General features: G+C 42.2%; 1 protein-coding gene across 5 annotated transcripts in view; it reads right to left on the bottom strand.

The window, feature by feature from the left end:
• Nucleotides 1-20872, bottom strand: part of FAM120B (family with sequence similarity 120 member B) — a 59628-nt gene that overhangs the window by 3004 nt on the left and 35752 nt on the right. For 3 of the 5 annotated variants that reach the window (XM_075412005.1, XM_075412004.1, XM_075412008.1), the window contains 4 exons: nucleotides 11568-11774; nucleotides 7536-7644; nucleotides 6145-6258; nucleotides 1450-1507 (listed from right to left, as the gene is read on the bottom strand). In XM_075412005.1, coding sequence (XP_075268120.1) covers nucleotides 1450-1507; nucleotides 6145-6258; nucleotides 7536-7644; nucleotides 11568-11774 — 488 coding nt within the window. Of the gene's footprint in view, nucleotides 1-1415; nucleotides 1508-6144; nucleotides 6259-7535; nucleotides 7645-11567; nucleotides 11775-20872 lie in introns of all 5 variants that reach the window. The other 2 variants (XM_075412006.1, XM_075412007.1) reach the window with 2 other exon arrangements.

Raw genomic sequence — 20872 nt, 5'->3', positions numbered from 1 at the left:
TCTATGAACCTGTATCAGATTTCAAAACTTGATCTTAACATTTTGCCTCTGTCTTTGGAAATCCTCTTTTTCTGCTGCTCAGTGTTTTTGAGGGCAGGACATGACATCAGGCTTCCATTTTTCTTTCACCATATACCTCCCATACAAGAAGCAGGGAATTTACAACTTCATGTGCTGAAAACGCTAAAGTACTAAACTAAAGATGCTGTGATTCCAAAGCACGTAAACAGACAAAACCCCATGGGTTCCATAAACATCCACTTGAGCCAACCCCATTCAAAAATTGCTAGAAACTGAAAAAAAGCATGGAGTCGTTGAAGATTACCTAGATGAAGACCATTCTCAATTTGGTGGAGATGCAGATCAGTAAAGAGATAAACATGGTTCCAAGTGTGTCACCCACTTTCTAAGTGACTAAAGTGCTGTTGACACTTTTTTCCCCTGGTACAATTTTTACACTACGTGATTTAAAATGGGATGTCTACATCACTGCCTAATTTTTTTTGCCTGAAGACAGTAATTAAGTAAAGTGCCTCCAATTATTTTTAACTGAATGGGTATGCAAATGGAAGACATAAGGACGTTGTTGCAATGTTTAAAACAGTTTCTTAAAAAACACAAGTAATGACTTGAAGAGAGGCTTTTGTGGTACCGATTCACCAATCTATGACCCTATGGTGCTGCTAAAAATCACATGTGCTCTGTTATTTTACATTTCTTTAGCATTATTTATATTAACTCTATTTAAAATGAATTAATTTTATAATTAAATACATACATCACTGAGATTGAATAAAAAAATGAAATATCAATTTTTAAGAAATAATTCTGAAGATAAGTGCTTAAATTAGAATTCTGGACAGGAACAAATACTTTGTTCTCACAAGTATTCTTTATTACAGAAGTAAAGCATGTCAGCTTCTTTCTCTGCTCAGCAGTGATGCGGTTCACTCCGCACAGACAGCTGAGATAGAGAAAGTTGCTTAAGTAGAAGTGCCAAAAGCAATAGCAATTTTTGGCTTTTGTAAGAAAGCGCTGCATTTTACAGGAAGCTCATTTTGTTTCACTGGCAGATGACGTTTACATCAGTGATGTCACCTTTCAAACTCTTCAGCAGGTTTCAGTGACAATGGCACAATCCTTAAAATAAAGATATAATCCATAATGAAGACACAAACCACAGTTCAGCATGGATGTGCCACATTATTCATGGTGAGCAAACTCCTCTAATATACACGACTATAACGAAAATACGCAAAACTCACAGCTTAAATCTTAAGACTTCTAGCCACGAATATCTAACGATAATCACTGCGGTGATTTCCTCCGCAGTCACATGGTTCAGTTACTCTGTAAGGTTCATGAAAAGAGGCTCTCATAGACAAAAATTATCTCAATGGTAACTATCCCATCACCTCAGCTTGCTACCTGTACACAGGTATTCTTTACCGAGGAGGAAGGTGGAATCTTCTCCTCCGGTCCGGATGTCCCGATTCATATTGTCTACCTGGAGGTAGTAGGAGAAGAATTAAAAATTTTTTAATTAACATTAAAGCAAGAAAACAAGAGCTTATTCGGACAGTCTGCAAGAAAAATTACATTTATACATACTCTGAAAAAAGAACATATCCCCTCCTGTTGGCGTATAATTATGGACAGTATTTGGTATAATTATGGACAGTATTTGGAGATGTTGGAGGACAAAAGTCCATGGTGGCATGGCTGCTCTTGGGCCACTGAATTTTTAAATCTAATCCAATCCATGGGCTGGGAGAGTGAATCAGACAGGTTGTACACTGTGGCTGGTAGATCAGGCTGTGTGAATTCAGGAAAGGAAAATACACTATTTAGAACCAGACATCAGCTATATTAACAAACATTTCCACACTGGTTTATGTGTGCCTGTGTACAATACTGCTTTAGTTATAGATTCCTCTAAGCAGAGTAGTATTCAAACTGCAAATGCAGTCTTTTTTTTCAGCACCGAAGTTCTCCCAAGTCCCACCTACATGACAGTTCTGTCAAAATCCTCCTCATCAGAAATATGCTTGAACACAGAGTACGCAACACGAGTGTGGAAGCCTTGATCAAATACCTAGTAAATTAAAACTTGCTACAAACTCAGATCCCTCAGTACAGTTGTATTACGCTCAGCTACATGGTTTAGAGAGTGCTAAGACTGAAGCGAATGTACCCTTTTGACCCAACTACATTCCAGGAAGAAATGGGATTCTGGACAATTCCCTTTTGTCTTGGACAAAAGAGTTTCTCTTGAGTGAATCACAGAATCACAGAATGGTCGGGGTTGGAAGGGACCTCTGTGGGTCACCCAGTCCAACCCCCTGCCGAAGCAGGGTCACCCAGAGCAGGCTGCACAGGACCTTGTCCAGGCAGGTCTGGAATATCTCCAGAGAAGGAGACTCCACAACCTCCCTGGGCAGCCTGGGCCAGGGCTCCGTCACCCTCAGAGGGAAGAAGTTCTTCCTCGTGTTCAGACGGAACTTCCTGTGCCTCAGTTTGTGCCCGTTGCCCCTTGTCCTGTCGCTGGGCACCACTGAAAAGAGCTTGGCCCCATCGTCCTGACACCCACCCTGCAGATATTTACAGGCATTTCTAAGGTGCCCTCTCAGCCTTCTCTTCTTCAGGCTGAACAAGCCCAGCTCCCTCAGCCTCTCCTCATAGCAGAGATGTTCCAGTCCCCTCACCTTCCTTGTAGCCTTAAGTGAAACATACCTCCAACAATTCTACTTTTTCCCTGTCTTTCCTTGACACTCATCTTCCCTTTCCCCTGAAAAACTGCTTTTGATTTTCCATAAAAGCGTTTCTCCAAGCTCCTGTTTTTAAAGAAAAATAAATCACTTTCAAAGAGGTGATATTTTCAAAGTAGAATTTAAAAAAAAAACAAAACTGCCCATTTCCCTTTTTCTCTTCTTTTCCTATAGAGAGATGGAAGAAAAACAAGGCAAATGTGGATGGAAACAAAGAAAGCAGAACTATTTTTTTGGAGAGAACATCATTTTCTTAGGCAGAACGTAGCTGAACCCCAAATCCAACAACTTCCAAATGCAAGTATGAAATTGCCAGCACGCTTTGCTGTCTCCCCACCTCACTGGTTAGGATTCTGGTAGCAGATGACTGGTAGCTGAAGTTACCATCCATTACTTCCAGCTCTCCGACAGCTCTTCCTCATCCCTCCCCCGGGTCCATCATACAGAGAGTTCCGATGTTTCCCTTATCACCGGCCGAAATTCTATATCCTCGCCAATACCAGTCACTAATTCTAATGCCTTGGGGTATCCTTGATTTCAGGCATTCCCGCAGTTGTTACAACCAGTCCCACCAACCAGTCCCACCGACACTGTCTCCCCTCTCTCCTTCCCTTCTCCCCAGCTCACTTTTCAGACAGGTTTTCGAATGTTAGTATGAGAACCACTGTCCAAATCACTGATATTTTAAAATATACTACAGAAATATATAGGACAATGCATAGATAAGGTGAGACTTACTTCTTTACTTTCTTTTTTTGCTACCTTTTGTACACTGCTTTAGAGCTAGGTGGTCATTTATATGCTGTGACAAGCAATCTCAGTGTTTATCAGTTGGACTGCTGAAGGGACTGACAAAGACACACTCAGTAATGATTTCCATAGTTCTCAGTGCTCACCTTATTTTCAGCTGTTTGTAGAATGAGGGAACAATGTGATTCAAAACAACGTATAAGTGGTCTTAACTGCTAATTAATGAAGTTTTGTCCACCAATAGCCTGTGTGGCGTGTGGTGTGCTGTTTCAGCCACGAATACGGAAAGCCACGCGTTACTACAGACACCTATGCTACCTCAGGCAAGACTCTGAAACTCCAAGCACACAGATTATGAAACTCCAAGCACACAGATTATGAAGCGCTGCAACGCAAAGTTTTGTATCTCAATAACAGAAGCCTAACCTTAGTTTTAAATTAGATACCTACCTCATTTAACAAGTTGCAGAATGGAAAGACGCTCAGAATGGGATACAAAGTCAGCGCGCTAAATAGGAAGTCTTCTAAATTACCAAATAAGAAACGCCAAGGGAAAATCTACCTCTCTGTGAGGCTCAGATGCCCTGCTCTGAGTTACACGGGTGCATTCTCCTTTTCTGACACACAGCCAAGAAATTGATGAAGAGAACTTAAATAAATTAAACCAAAACAAAACAAAAAACCCCCAAATCCCCTAAAAAACCCCAAACCCCACAGCTGAATTCTTTCCTCTCAAAATGCAGCTAGAGGATAAGATGTTAATTACAACAGATCAGTGGTTAGTATTCACCATCTAACGAGGGATGCCTAAATTCAATTCCTGTTCTGCCTGAGGGAATTCAAACCATCATCTCGGAGAAATCCCAGTGCTGCTTAGGTTCATGCTTTCTGGGTGGAGGCACTCTTTTCTCCTCTGTTGAAGCTGAGCCATTGTCATGGCATTCTTAAACATTAACTGATAAGGGAGAGCAAAGGCTGCCTAATCATTAGGTACACTCCTGACACAGAAGAGATGGGTCCTGTGGTTACTGCTCCATTACTTTTTAATGCATTTAATCCAGTGATTTATATATAATATGCAACAGCAGGAACCATAACGGTATACCATGAGAATGTATATGAAGGATGGGATAGATAAACATATATCAATAATATTACCAGGAAGTTTTACCATGTAAGCTATTATGGAACACAAAATCACTACTTTTTTGTTCTTTTTTTCTCTCTTTGGTGCGACACACACATAGAGCAGAAACAGCAGCTACATAATGCTGCAACCCAAATACCTGCCTTAATAATGGCAAACTTAGGAAAAAAAGCATTGTCAAAATGAGTCATCTTGGCAGATCGGTTTAAAAGGAGCTCTAAAACATTGCAGGGCTCTTTCGTAAGGACAGATGTGTTTTTCCAATAAATCTATTTTACTTACAACAGAGGCAATTTAACTGCCCTTATGAGATCATGTTTTAAGAGCGTCCCGAGGGTAGTAAAAAGGGATAGTGTAGAAGAAGCCAAGATGTTTTAATAATGCTACTGAAACACACTTACTACACAGCTCCTCACAGTTACTGTGGAACATACTTTGTGGAATACACCCAGTCACACAGTCTCTGGAGCTGGTCAGAGAGGACCTGGCCGATGAACAGCAGGCTTCTGGAGATGGTCACAGTACCAATCACCAGTTCTGGATCTGCTCACTGTCAGCATAGACACTCCACATTTTAGCTTTACATTTTATGTACATGCTTAAACAGTTTTATCTGTGAATCAAATGATATCTCACTCTCAAGCATGCAACAGTGGCAGCTGAAACACATTAAAGACTTTGCGGCATTTATTTATTATTTATCCTCCCTAATCACATCATCAATCTTTGAAAACCTCACCTGGAAACACAGAAGAAATTTAGGGTCTGCAGACTTCACAGAATAATTGCTCTTTCTTAGACACTTCTCCTTTTGCTTATTTTCTTTAATCTGTGTGTGTATGCTTTAACTGATAGTAACGAGGAAGTAAAACTGAATTATGTCAGCCCAACAGTGTTATCCACAGCGATGCTTCATTGAAATGCCTGTTCTGTTCAAGCAGTTAGATAGGTGAATGCCTTGAGATTAATGCCAAGACAAGGCAGAACTTGCATTTGTATTACTTAGACAACAATCTGGAAGCTGAGACCCTGAACTAGAAAACCACTTAAGAACGTGTTTAACTTTATCCTCATGCTTAAGTGTTTTTTTTGAAGTAGGGTATGAACCAAGGTCTGCAGCTAAGGACTTCAGACAGACATTTCTGCGCAGCTGTGCCAATTTGCTTTAGAACTATTACAATTTTAAACACAGTTCAGCTGAGACCAAGCACGGAAAGTTTAAATACCACATGAAAGCTTTTTTCCCGGAACACTGTGGGTAAAAGATGACTGCAGATCCTAACGCTACGCTCTACTTCACCTCGCAGAGTTAGCTTTTGCTAATGGTAGTACACAACTATAATTGACACCGGTTTTGTTACTGACTGCTGTAGCCACAGGGTAACTGCATACATACAAACCAAGCTGCATAAAGACACAGAGATGTTATCTTGTGGATAGGGATAAATCTAAATACAGACACGTGCACACGCTTTGTACCTTGTGGCTGAGGATTTCTCCACAGGAACCCCCTCATCTGGTTATGATATGGAGGAACAAAAGAACTTCTGTGTGTTTGCTGGAACCTGGGATTAAATTCTCTTTGTTGTGTCCCTGAAAAACAGTATTTGCTAAGCAACTCTGACTGTATGTAAGATTCAATGAAAAAAAAAAAAAGAGAGACAGCATATTCTTTTTCAAGAAACAACATTTGTTAGTTTTATGCCAAAATACTTATGCACAACGACGGTTTTTCCAAACTGAAGTCAGCCTAGTAAGCACGGTTCTTGTCCTCGTTTCCATCTCTGCACATTCCCATTACAAGCTGTTAACAAGTGTATTTAGAAACCAGATCAAAATTTTACGACACAGATTCGGAGACTGCAGCCATTAAAACAAAACAGAAATCTCTGTCCAAATTGGAATCACAAATCATAATTAAAATGGTTAAGTACAGCTCTCCAGCAACAGCAGCAGATGCTAACGAGGTCTGGTATCATAAATCCCCAGCGGATACCCTTAGTTTTGAACATCCAGCACCACTATGGTGTAGTACCACATCACAAGTACTGCTGTCACACAACGCAAAGCACTGAACTAGCAGAAAACCATTTTGTCTGTTGTAATTTGCTTAAGGAATTGTGAAGGGGTAATTTTTATCCTCACAGACATTAGAACTGATCAGCTATTAAGCAGGTAATCAACGTAATGCCAGCACAAACACTGAGATTCAGCATCAATTATTTCAAAGCCTCAAAAGCCTCAACATCCAGGCTGATCTGTGAATGATGCTGAAAACCATTTAGCTGTTTTCTTCCCCTGGAAGTCAGGCAGATCTGGTGGGGAAAACAAATGTCTTCACTAAACTGAGCCATAAAGTTGGGGAAAAAAAGCACAAGGTCTTAGGCAAAGAAAGCTGTTCTCCGGGTTGCCCAAAAGCTTTCTTATATTTTGAACGATATCAGTCGGTTCAATAAGGACTGCTCTCTCTTCAGTGCCTCACTCAGACCTTCAACTGTCAATGTCAAAATAGCTCACCTGAGGGAAAGGAAAAAAAAAACCCTGAGTCACCTAATTCCTCCTATAAAAATAACTTTAGTCACTGAGCAAATAGCAGCGATGTTTCTGTCAGGGATATTTTATTTACTACATATATCTCAATAACGATGTAGCTAGATGGGAATATTATTTTAGCCAAACCTGGGTAATTAAATTCACACAAATTCCTAAAAACAGGAAATATTTTTTTATATCTCTCCTTTGGTTTCTTGGAGAAAGACCTTACAATTTACTCAGCTTCATGGGACGCCTATGTAAATGCTGCTGCTGCTGGAGGATAACCGAGCTCATCGCTGTAATGACTTTATTGAGAAAATGAACACAACGCCAACCTGTGAAAAATCCACTCCCTCTTGGTCTGCTCTGTATTGTTCTCTTCTTCGCCATGCAAGCCTTGCAAATGAGAGACTTCAGATTCTGGAAGGGCGCGTACAGAGACTCCTGCGGACAACGGGGTTAGAAATCACTGCCTGCTCTGCTTTTCCCTCTTCAGGAGTAGCACCAATCAATCACACATACAACCACAAAAAGACGCGTCTTCGCCACGCTCACGCGTGTATGAAGACGGTAGATCTGGTTCGCTTTTTTTCAGGAAACAAAGTTCAAACATTTCATATTAAAAGTGGATCCCAGGAGGGATGAGTAGGGAGGCAGAAGGAACGTTTTCCCGTTTCTCAGCAAATTTTACTTTTCTTCTCTGCTCATATCTGTAAATCACTTGCTTTTCCATTCTACTGCCTTGCACCTGTAGATGCACTTCACTAAACTTCTACCGGCAACACCTCCGGCAGAGATGCTTAAAGCCTCCAGGTAAGGACTGATGAACTCACGGAAAACAAACCAGTGAAAATCAAAGTCTCTTAATCTCATCACAAAACTTAACACAATAGCAACAGATCAGCCCCAAAGCCTGGCTGATAACATATAACCAAGTCTAAAGAAATTGAATAAAAATATTTACCTTGTGGTGTGGTGGGAAGTTCTACTGTGAAAAGCTGAAGCTATTTAAAGACGCAGCACTAAGAGATGCGATATGTCCTTAACTTTCACTGATTTCAGTGAGCTCTGATGGAGTGCCAGATCTTAAGAATCTTTTTCTTTTTTCTTGATTTTTCCTGGGCATGGGGGCAGTAGTACACATTGAAAAGGACTATGAAAAGCCAGATTTTTAGAGAAATAGCATAATTTGTGATTTTCATAAAACCGAACTGACTTTTCAGGGTGACAATTTCTTTTTGTAACCACCAAGGCTGGGGGGGGGGCAGGAAGGAGGGGAGAGGATTACAGGCTAAGGTAAAAACCCAATAGGTGGCAAGACCGCAGCAACTAGAGAGGCTTCTTAAACGAGAGGCAGAGTCTGCATCCCTGAGCCTTCCTGCGAACTCTCCTAGCACGTTTTTTGAGTTAACAAACCTCTTTACAGAGCCTTAAGCAAAACCCACAGATTTTTTTCCTAACAGAAACAGGGTACAGTCTGTGAAGAATACCCACTAATGGGAAAAACCTTTCATTGCATTCTTGGGAGAATAAATTCAGGGTGCATTTATGAAGGTTGAATGAAAGGCATGATCAAAAAAGGACAAAACATACCACGCTGACCTCATTAGGTAATTTGGTTTTAATTTAAAAAAATTGATCACGAACATTCCCATTAGTGAGAAGCACGATAAAAAGGCTAATAAAGTGATAATACCATTGCCTCTCTGCTTTATGAGACTATTAAATCCTATTTTCCGTGTGGATAAACAAACTAATATGATTACTGCTATGAACAACAGAGAACTAGCATAATATGAGCTTAGCATATTTTTTTAAAAAGCAAAATGGCTCTATTTTTGATCCTTATCAGAAGCTTACCATTTTTTATCTTTAACAGCTGCTAGGGCTACGAAGAGTTGAGCTGCACGAAACCTTGCCCACAAATGCATCAACTGCATTTCATTTCTACAATTCCTTCTTTTGGTACAAGAATCTGTGGGAAGCAAACCCTAAAATGTTCAAAATTTCTGGAATACATGTAAATATTTAACCATGATGGTATTTCTACTGTAATTTTCATAAAGCTATTAACTATATTTAAGCCCATCATAATCAAAACAACACTGATGCTGAGATCTCCTGAACTCCCTGTAGTAATGTAACTGTCCACATCACAGAGCAGGGACCTTCGGAGTTAGGAGACAAGCACTGAACATCAAAAGGAGTAACTTTTTCCTGTTACTTATCTTTTCTGTAACAAAACATCCCACGCAGAATAACTTTTTCTCTGAATACAACGCTGTCGCTATCATCGGATTAGATTTATGGCGCTCAAGGGTAGGTTGTTAACAAGTGCTGAAAGATCTTGGCTTCCAGCAGCACATTAAGCCCTGCCAGGAACTAAGGACCAGTTTTATTTATTAAAGTTGAACTTACAATAATCGGAAAAACCAACCACATATGCTTGTTGCCTTGCCAGTGTCCCCAGCTAAACTGGCATCTCTTGGCAATTCTCCCCAAAACAGATTCTTGCCTCAAACTGATAAGCTGGAAAGCTATTTTATTAGTCTGGGAGCTATCTCTGCCATATACGTACCATAAAATAGCACCTAAGAAAGAAAAAGATATTTAAACAACTCTAAAAATTCACAGGGTGAGACTATTTTTCCCCACAACAGAACTGTTTATTTGAGAGTTGTTTAAACTAGATTACCAGGCTTTTCAAAACCCTAACTTAGGTGTTTTAGCTGATCAAGCACATTTCCAACTCTGTTCTAGGGTTTTCCTTCACCTGCCTTCTAGGACAGGTTAAAATATAACTTTAACCTGACCACATCAAGATTTTCAAATGTTAGCTAAAACATACTACCTAACGCATTTAAAACTACCTCTCAGCCAATATAAATTTTGTACAGATTTAGATACATATTGTAAAAGTTATTCATTAACGTGAATTCTACCCAAATGGAAAAGGAGTATCAATTTTACACAGATCTGTATAGTTTTACATTTTTCCATTTATTCTTTAGATCCTTTATTGTTTTGCAAAAGTCCTACATAAAAAACTGCATGAACCACTGGCCCAATCCAAAATCTACTGAAATCAGTGGACCAATTAATGGGAACCACAGGATTTGGACAGAAGCTCTAGTCCTCGCCATATGATTGATTCCATATGGAAAGGATTATCCTCCTCCTCCATGCTGAAAACACGTACATTCCACCCACCCACCCGCGTTCCACTCATCACTCCAGACCAGGATGGTATGTAATTGGACACAAAATTACAAAAAGAAAATGAATTATACAACAGCTGATATTGAATGCATGAGATTAAAATCATTCAAAACTGAAAACATATTTCTCTGTAATCACTTTTATTCATTTCAACCTCAATTTAACAGCAGGTAAAAACATTTCAAAGGTAAAATTTTCCAAAGTAATTAAATGATACAGGATTTGCAGTTCCACACTGAAAAGAGACACATTAAGCAAAGGTCTTAAGAGCCATCGAGACAGATGTGTACAGATCTACCCAAGCATCTCTCCGCGTCTTCTGAGCTGGCAGGGCACGAGCCAGGTCTGCTCTGAGGCCGCACCAGTGCATTAACACAGCCGTGCGCCCGGTCTGGCAGACGCTGCCTCTGAGCCTGGGCACGATGCCACCCCAACGCACCCGATACGCCTCACACCCAGCAAGACTCTGCTGGTACCTCCCTACCCTTGCCTGGGCAGACATGTTTCAAGTCATACTGGGTTTTTTTTGGTAACAGAGCATGCAAATTGTACAAATCCCCAGCTTCTGAAAAGTGGGATTGAGAAGTAAGTACTTAGAGGTACAGGAATGTACTTTGCGAGGTTCTAAGAAAATCCCTAGATGTTCTACCTTCCTCTGATTCCCAGTCCCTCTCTGAATTCACCAAACCTTCATCTCAAACTTTAGGTTCCTTAATACTTCTAAAAACCACGCTTTAACACTTTAAAAATTATATCCAGTATGCTTATTTAACGACATTCTTAATATGTTGCCCAAAATCTTATATGAAAAAGATCTCCTTAATATTTTAGTGCTAGAAAACCATTACAGGCGTTTTCATTTCTTGAAATTGACAACCATTTTGACACTTCCTTACACTATTTTCTGAGTAATGGAATAAAGTAAATAAAAGTAAGATAAAAGTAAAATTATAGCTTCCTTCATAGTCTCAGTATTTCTACCTTCTTAGGTTTTTTGGGGGGGAGAGGATGAAAAAAGGAATAAGGAAGAAAGGAAAAATACAAAGAAAGGGGACCGGTGTAAACATGAATATTAAAACAACGAACAAACATGGACAGGTAAGTTTTTCACAGAATACAGAACTGTCTAAGCGGACATGTTTACTCACATTGCCTTCCAAAAGCTCTTCCAGAGAGCAACCTTGGTGCGACTGCTGGTATTTTTCTTGAAAAAGTTTTCCATCAAACACTTCCCAAGGCATCAGATCCTCCATTCTGAATGGAAAGCCACAGGCACTATTGGCCATGAGCAAAGTCGTAAGGCCACGAACAAAGACAGCGCCAAGATGCACAGCTCTGGAGTCCACTTGAGCAAGCTGTTAAGGCATTAAAAAGAGAAAAAAAGGTAGGCCTCACAAATCAGGAAAAATAGGTAATCTTACCACTCGGTGTAACTGTGCGAACAGCAGAGCGAATGATAAACAGAATCACAGAATCAGAGTGGTCGGAGTCGGAAGGGACCTCTGTGGGTCACCCAGTCCAACCCTCCTGCCGAAGCAGGGTCACCCAGAGCAGGCTGCACAAGACCTTGTCCAGGTGGGTCTTGAATATCTCCAGAGAAGGAGACTCCACAACCTCCCTGAGCAGCCTGTGCCAGTGCTCCATCACCCTCAGAGGGAAGAAGTTCTTCCTCATGTTCAGACGGAACTTCCTGTGCTTCAGTTTGTGCCCGCTGCCCCTTGTCCTGTTGCTGGGCACCACTGGAAAGATTTTGGCCCTGTCCTCCTGACACCCACCCTTAAGGTATTTATAAGCATTTATAAGGTCCCCAGTTCCAAAGCTGTGACAATGACGGTCCTCTACCGCACAGTAGAACTCATCAAAGGATTCTGTATCTCGTTTTATTCAACAAAGTGAAAGATGTGAAGTTGGTTTTAACAAATATGGCATCTCACTCAAGTTTCTAAGACAGATACATTCAAAAAGAAAACTGGAAAGGCAAAATAAATGGCTATTCTCCATAGTATCTCTCAAGCATTACCAGTTTCCCGGAAAGAATTCTGTTAGTGGAATGTAAAATATGAACTGGGAGTATACAGCGATGTGTACAGTGATCCACTGACCTTCCACAGTGTGACCAACCGGGAAATGTTACAGCATTTAGAGATCATTTAAATTATAAGGTTTGACAGAACAAAGCTTGTTGTTGCCCAGGCTTTTACTTTAAACACTCTAAAATTTCCTCTGACTGTAGTCTGAAAGTCAAATTATTTTACTTCAACATTCCAAAATAGTCCAGAACAGAAAGGACAAAAATGTGGCTCAAATTGGACTTAGCCCTAACTCCTGACGAGCTGTGAATTGTTTGTTTGAAACACATTGGAAAGGGTTGGCCCATTATTACTAACAGTAACACCATCTCCCATCTGGAAAGATCCCAAACGGACTTCAAGGGATGCACAGACACCATCAGTGCCCTATTAAAAAAAATGACAAGTAATAGCAGACAACGTGAACTGTTGTGCTAACAGATCAGAACTTTTTCCCTGCCTAAGGTCTACAAGTAACAACATCAGGAAACCTTTGCTAGCAACACGGAGCTACAAAGCTTCTTCCGAAAAACACAACAAAGCATTAGGTTTTCTGCATTATTATGCAATGAGCTGAAGTCTGTTGCATCATTTTACAGAATCACAGAATGGTCGGGGTTGGAAGGGACCTCTGGGGATCATCTAGTCCAACCCCCTCTCTGTCACTCAGAGCAGGCTGCACAGGACCACGTCCAGGCAGGTGCTGAATATCTCCAGAGAAGCAGAACCCACAGCCTCTCTGGGCAACCTGTTCCAGGGCTCCATCACCCTCAGAGTGAAGAAGTTCTTCCTCACTTGACTATGTGAAACTGGCTTCCGTGATAGGATTCCCTCTAACCAGAAGCAAGGGGCAGCAGGGTTCGGTTGTGCCAACGTGAAGATATGAGGTGTACCTCTTCTGGCTGAGTTATCTACAGTGCAAAAGCACAAGAGGACCTAGAGATGATGATACCATGCAGGGTGGTCCAGAGCCCTCTGGGAAGAACTTCTTCCGCCTCTAGTGACTCCTGGAAAGGGATCAAGCTGGCCGTCAGGGCACTGACCCAACACGACCCTCGGCACTTGAAATTCACCCAGCACAGACAGCGGAAGCCAACCACTGACATCCAGAGAAACGCAGACAACGCAAGCTAATTCGAGCAGTCATTCAGAAAACGAAAGGCCCATCCTTTTCTGACTGTGACACTTCATACTTGAGTAAGGGAGACCTTCTTCTCCTCTCCCTTTAAAATAAAAGTATTTTCAGTGTGGGATCAGGCTATTGAGTTTCAGCAGTTATTGCCTCCAGATGTAAGCTATCGTTTCGCCAGCTGGGACTAGAAACTACACGCACACTCATAACTCTCTTGCTCTGGCAAGCGAAGCAGGTTTCTGCAAACCCTTTAAGAATGCTGAGAGGTACTTGCAAGAGGAACGTGGTTTAAGGGAACGAGTATTAATCTGTACTGAAGTGCACGGTAAGAGCGCACACGGGCAGTTACCGTGTTGCAGCTGGGAGATTCTTACACGGCACTGCCCGGATGGTTTCTGATCACCCGATCCGATCTGAAGACCTGCCAAGGAAACGAGTCCACATCATTACAAGCTTTAAAGCGGAATCTGCTTGGTTTGCGATCACACAGTAAGACTTTACCAGCGGGGTACAAAGAGTAAGAACTGCTGGGAATCTCAGAACTACCTTTTTTTTGTAAACTTATCCAGCTAGGGAATTCTTTCGGAATTTATGCACCCTGGTCTCGTCCTCCATGCAACAATAAATTGAACTTTAAATAACTTCAGTAAAATACTTTAGAGCACTTTGACACGTGGTAAATTTTTGCTTTGAAGCTATCAGGCAAATGAACACGTGAAGCTACAATTAGTAGTAGAGGCCGAGTGCCAGCAGCGCACCAACCAGCTGAATCAAACTTGGCCAAATTTAGAGCAACATGATTTATACCACCGATCGGCTCTTTATCACAGACCACTACAAAACCAGACTGAAATTCCCTGTCATACAAATCAGTATATTCTGTCACTGAATTATCAGTAAGTACTGATAAAATTGCAAAATTTAATTGCTGAAAACAAACTTGCACGAAAAATAATGAAAACAGGTATTTAAACTGCTGAAAAGAGTAAATGCTGTCATCTGCAGCAAGCAATTTCCCATCTTCTAATTTAACAGCTGTGTACTAGATGACTATTAATTCATACCTTTTTGTCGTTTATCGACAAAGAAGCTTTTACTGTCCTTTTTAATACCACTGGTACCACGGATGTAAAACAGCTGTTAGAAAAGATGACTAATACTACATGTGGATGCTGGATGCCATCTGGGCCATAAATATTAAAATAAAGCTTGTATATCTTTATTTTATTCCAAAAACTCTAAGCATATACCCAACACAAATCTGTGATAAACTCAACTTTCTTCAGTGGCGTTATTCAATTAGTGCAAAAGACACGCACATGTGTTTGCAGAACAAGTGTCTAAACGAGAATTTGAAAAAATTTTGCTTTTGATGGTAATGCACAAAATAGTAAAATCTAGAAGAGGGCTTTGGGTGCTGTGTCAAGCTGGAGACCAGTGCAGTACTGTCACTGATGCTAATGGTTACTTCTGCCTCAGCGAGTATGAAGTCCGAGCCACCAGCACAACCCCAGCTGTGCTCTTTGCAGCTACACTTGAGATATATCGGTGAAAAAGATAAAATAATGTTGCTGGTGACAGGTTTTACAGGTAGAAGGCTGCACTGTCTAGGGATATCAATCCAGAACTTCCCTAAAGCACTGAAGTATCGGGAGGTGGGGGGGAGGGAATGGATATCAGGTAAGGCTTGTTTTTTTAATGGAAATCAGTATTGGCAAGACCAAAGCAAGAACTATCAACAGTCACTTATTTATTTTAATAACACAGGAAATACATTTGCTAAAGGGTAGTTTCTACTTTCCATGCCTGGCAGTGAAAAACAAAGCAAATGAAAGCACAGCGAGCCTCTGTTAACAATGAGCCTGTGCACACGGCAAACCACAGACTCGCTCTGCCATGGGAATGCTCCCAACTGCTCGGTGTCCGCAATGCAAAGACGTCACGATGAGGAGAAGTGGAAAATTCCAAAAGAAAAGCAGCCTTGCCTTCCAGGGCATTACACCCTAGAGATTACTTCTTATTGGAAATTGTGTCTGTTCTTTTTACTATTTTTATAAACTCGGGACCCCAGTGAATCATGTGAGATACACCCCGGTGATCCCGCCGCTGCTACTCCCACCGCGAGCTGATGACATTTGCGCGAGAGAGAGAGACGGGGAGTGCGTGAGAACCGCTTCTCCCGCCCCAGCTGCCCGCGCCGTGCCCCGGCTGCGGCTCCGACCAGCCGCAGCTCCTCACCCTCCCAGCCTTCGGGGAAACAGACCGCTTCGCCTGTTTGCCAGCACTGACCGAACACCAAGAACTCCAAGTTCACAGCCCTCTAGTATCACTGCAGCAGTTACTGAGACCGCGCTCAGAAGGCCTGAGCTGAACTGGGTAAGCCCAGCTGAAAAGAGTGAGAGCAACGCTACCGCATCCACATCGCTGATGTATAATGGTTTTTTCTAACAATTTGAGAAATGTCTTTGCTAGAAGGGCAACCATCACAGACTTATTTCATACCATGCTGCTTTCTGCTCTAGAAACACAGAGCTTTAGCCTGTGGACCACAAGTTCAGGCTGATCTCTGTGCTCGGGTGCATCCTCATTGACCCCAGCAAGAGGCTTTGCAAGAAGGAAAGTGTTTGCTCACAGGAGCAGTTTGCAAATCCACACCCAGAGACTGTACATCCTGCTGAAGAGTCTTTACTTGTAGGAAGAAAAATACATGGATATGCAGATTGTGGATTCTCCTTCTCTGGAGATATTCAAACCCTGCCTGGATGTGGTCCTCTGCAGCCTGCTGTAGGTGACCCTGCTTCAGCAGGGGGTTGGACTAGATGACCCACAGAGGTCCCTTCTAACCCCTAACATTCTGTGATTCTGTGATTCTATGGATCTTGTATATGAAAAGCAAATTTCCAGTTCAAAGTACATGTCATTGAATAATAAGAAAAAATAATCAGGATGTAAAAATACCTTTATGTTCTAAGGAAATGCCGCTTGTCCTCTGCGTTGTCTTTGTGAATTCACAAGTGGTTTTTTGACAGAGGTGTAAACTTTATCCTACGCACTTTGAAAGCTGCACAACCTATTTTCCAGAACATGCTACAAAACCCCACAACTCCTTCACCACTCTACTCTATGGAGTTTAGAGGGTTCAAATTCTCTTAAAAGGATGAACGGGTTCTACCGCGTTGGAAATGTGAGGACAAGTCTCTGAATATGCCAGACACAAACGCAGGCCAGAGCTGCACCCATTGGCAAAGCCATCTCCCTACCTTCATTTCTAGAAACCCAGGAGAAACAGGAAGATACGATAATAATTTTACAGTTCTTTACTTGCACTACTTTACACGTCATCTGTATCTCAATGCACTAAATACTACATTTCACTTAAGAACTGTTTCCTTCACTAGGATTTTCAACAACATTGTGGAGACACACTTTTTCAATGAAAAAAATGTCTATTAATAATTGCTACTTAGGTTAAAGTTGTTCTTATGCATTTAGTTTTTTTCCTAATCTGCCTCCTTCTTCCTGTGGTTGAGCTGAATTCAGAATATATGACTATGGCTAACATTTTGAAATAACTTCAAAATTACACAAGGCACCTTCCCCCCTCCCTCACACCCTTCCTCCCCCCAAAAAAGAACATATCTGTTTCTGCTATACAAAGGAAAACACAACACTCAAGGACAGGTTAGTATTTGCTAATTTCCAGTTGAAATTAATCAATTGAGGAATAAAAATTAAAAATCAATGAAAATTGACCCAAGCAATAAACTGCTGGAATTCAAGTGATGATGACCAAAATCTGAGTACTCTCCTAGTTTAACTGGTTCTTTTTAGATCTGCTTGAACTCAGTCAGTATATTATCATTATGCTACTTGTGACATTACCTCTCTCCAATCCACCTGTACCTCAAATGACCAAATATTTAATCACAGGCAATCTGTGCTTGAGCAATAAGGGTAGCAGGTAGATACTATCTCAGGAACTTGTCATTAAAAGAGGAAGGCTTAGCTTTGCCTGGGAGAGGTAAGGCACACTGTGTTCCAAATATCAAGAGATGGACTGTCAGCTGATGACAACCTCACTACCATTAACATCTCTGCAGTGGAAAAGATCACTAAGCAAACTCTTTCAACCAAAAGACAGAGTCTCTTCTTGGATTCCAGATCTTCCTGCCTTCAGCCATTACAATCATTGAATCATTAAGGTTGGACAAGACCTCTAAGATCATCAAGCCACAGAATCACAAAATGGTAGGGGTTGGAAGGGACCTCTGTGGGTCACCCAGCCCAACCCCCTGCCGAAGCAGGGTCACCCAGAGCAGGCTGCACAGCACCGCATCCAGGCAAGGTTTGAATATCTCCAGAGAAGGAGACTCCACAGTCCCTCTGGGCAGCCTGTTCCAGGGCTCCATCACCCTCAGAGGGAAGAATTTCTTCCTCCTGTTCAGCTGGAACTTCCTCCGCTTCAGTTTGTGCCCGTTGCCCCTTGTCCTGTCGCTGGACACCACTGAAAAGAGTCTGGCCCCGTCCTCCTGACACCCACCCTTAAGGTATTTGTAGGCATTTGTAAGGTCCCCTCTCAGCCTTCTCTTCTCCAGGCTGAACAAGCCCAGCTCCCTCAGCCTCTCCTTGTAGCAGAGATGCTCCAGTCCCCTCATCATCCTCGTAGCCCTCCACTGGACTCTCTCCAGTAGCTCCTCATCTTTCTTGAACTGGGGAGCCCAGCACAGGACACAGCACTGCACATGGGGCCTCAAAGTCCAACCGTATGTTAGTAGCAATTCCCAGTGTGAGCTGTCAAAAGCTGCTAAAACCCCTGTGCACTGGACCTATACGCTCTATTCTTGAGCAAAGAAACCTGAACTGGTGCAATGGTGGTAAATCTCAGGGGTGCTACCCTACAGAGATGGGCTGGTGGAACACTACAGTTCACCTCCGAGCAACGGGCTGCCGGGAGTGTAGCACATCCCCTGCTTCCTCGACCCGGCCCACTGAGGGGGGAGAGGAGCACCAGGATTTTGAAAACACGACTAAAGTTTATTCTGATAAAAGATTACGGCTTAAATTAAGCTCTTCCGGCTTAAACAAGGTGTGTGCAAAGGAAAACGGGGACTGAAAACAGATCCTACTAGGGCATCTGCTGCAACAGAAACGAGAAAAACCCGTTTTTAAACACTTCTAAGGCTTGGAAGCAAATATTTAGCAGTAAACAACCCAATTGTTTAGTGTTTATGTGTTTAGCAAAGTTTATTTACTGGGTTTTATCAGGAGTTTGATGTAAAATGATACCTCTCTGTGGAACAACACTCTTATTTACATTACGCCAAAAACTCCAAAGAAGTCAATCTTAAAAAAAGCTGAAAAATTGCTTTTACCTGTAAGCACCCCATAAAATAATAACACAGAAGTACTACTGCTAACCCATCTGCAACCAGACAAAAATCTCCTTCAGTTCCAGAAAGATTGCTTCTCACTTCTTGTTTAATTTTCAAAAATATCGGCCTTTATCAGAGCTCTTAATCATACCTACCACAAAACCCAGCACAAGTGACATTTCTGTGATGATGAACATCACCAGTTAAAAAGTTTAGCCCCTTCATCTTACTTGTACACAGTTATGTAAAGGAGAGCACACTAGCACTTGCAAAAAAAAAAAAAATTAAAATAACATTATTTTTCTTATTTTAGTCACAACTGCTTGACTCTGATCTAAATGATTAGAGGGCTAATGACAGTCCGTAACACATGAGACATTTACAGAACACTTGTATGGATTTTGAGTTACAGTCCTCAGGTTCACCATCTGACTGTAGCCCAGCCAGCAGCCACAGCCTTTTGATAAAACTGAAGGATTCATTAGGATTGTAATTTTTATTGTCTTTAACACGTGCTTGTGTTTTTGGTGACACACTTATCTTTGAACCTCCTCACCTTTCCCTTATATAGATCATATTAAATTTATTTCGTAGTAAAATATACTTTGTCTGTTTGGGACTCTGAAAACTCTTATGGTCACATTTAATTTCTTTTTTTTTCCCCATATGTTAGTTTAATGTGGAATTATGAGAAGAGGAAGTGTTGGTAGCTCCATCTGCCCTGCAACTAACAAAGTTTGCCCCTGATGATGGACAGACTGCTGACAGACTCCTGGTAAGCCTGCACCAGGAACTGCTGGGCTCCTGGATGTGCTAGGTCACCGGCATCCGAAATCCCTCAGTAATTATCTGAAATATCTTCCCGTGACGTAGCAACGTCTCCCTCTCCCATGGACGCCCCAATAACGTGATGTCGCGTTAAAGCTTCCTCCTGCTGGGCAACGGGGAGTGCCTTCCCCTTCTCCCCAGCTGGCTGTTTAAAACAACCGGCAGTAACTTCGCTCTCTCGGAGACTCCTACCTCTCTGTCAAACGTGGCTGAGATCAGCCAACGCGGTCACAGAGAAAAATCTAAAAAACATACAAAAGGTCACTCCCCTCTGTTTGTTCCAGTAACTACCCATTGGCCTTCAAAGGCCAAACTTCTTCCACTCCCTTACTGTCTGACACTCACTACATATTTCTGGATTCTACTCTACGCTGACTAGCTCCTTTACCACAACCTTTACAATGAGGGGTTTCGTTTGCCACTACCCGTACCTTGACCACGCTCCTGATCCTGATCATGGTTAACCATGAGCCAGCAGTGTGCCCTGGCTGCCAAGAAAGCCAATGGAATCCTGGGGTGCATCAAGAAGAGTGTGGCCAGCAGGACGAGGGAGGTTCTCCTTCCCCTCTACACTGCCCTGGTGAGGCCCCATCTGCAGTACTGTGTCCAGTTCTGGGCTCCCCAGTTCAAGAAAGATGAGGAGCTACTGGAGAGAGTCCAGCGGAGGGCTACAAGGACGGTGAGGGGACTGGAACGTCTCCCCTACGAGGAGAGGCTGAGGGAGCTGGGCTTGTTCAGCCTGGAGAAGAGAAGGCTGAGAGGGGACCTTATAAATGCTTATAAATATCTTCAGGGTGGGTGTCAGCAGGATGGGGCCAAGTTCTTTTCAGTGGTGCCCAGCGACAGGACAAGGGGCAATGGGCACAAACTGAGGCACAGGAAGTTCCGTCTGAACAGGAGGAAGAACTTCTTCCCTCTGAGGGTGACGGAGCCCTGGCCCAGGCTGCCCAGGGAGGTTGTGGAGTCTCCTTCTCTGGAGATATTCAAGACCCGCCTGGACGCGGTCCTGTGCAGCCTGCTGTAGGTGACACTGCTTTGGGAGGAGGGTTGGA

The sequence above is a fragment of the Opisthocomus hoazin genome, chromosome 2 (genome assembly GCF_030867145.1).
Source record: "Opisthocomus hoazin isolate bOpiHoa1 chromosome 2, bOpiHoa1.hap1, whole genome shotgun sequence".
NCBI lineage: Eukaryota > Metazoa > Chordata > Aves > Opisthocomiformes > Opisthocomidae > Opisthocomus > Opisthocomus hoazin.
Note: the sequence above shows the minus strand (reverse complement) of the source record. Positions and strands in the feature narration are given on the sequence as shown.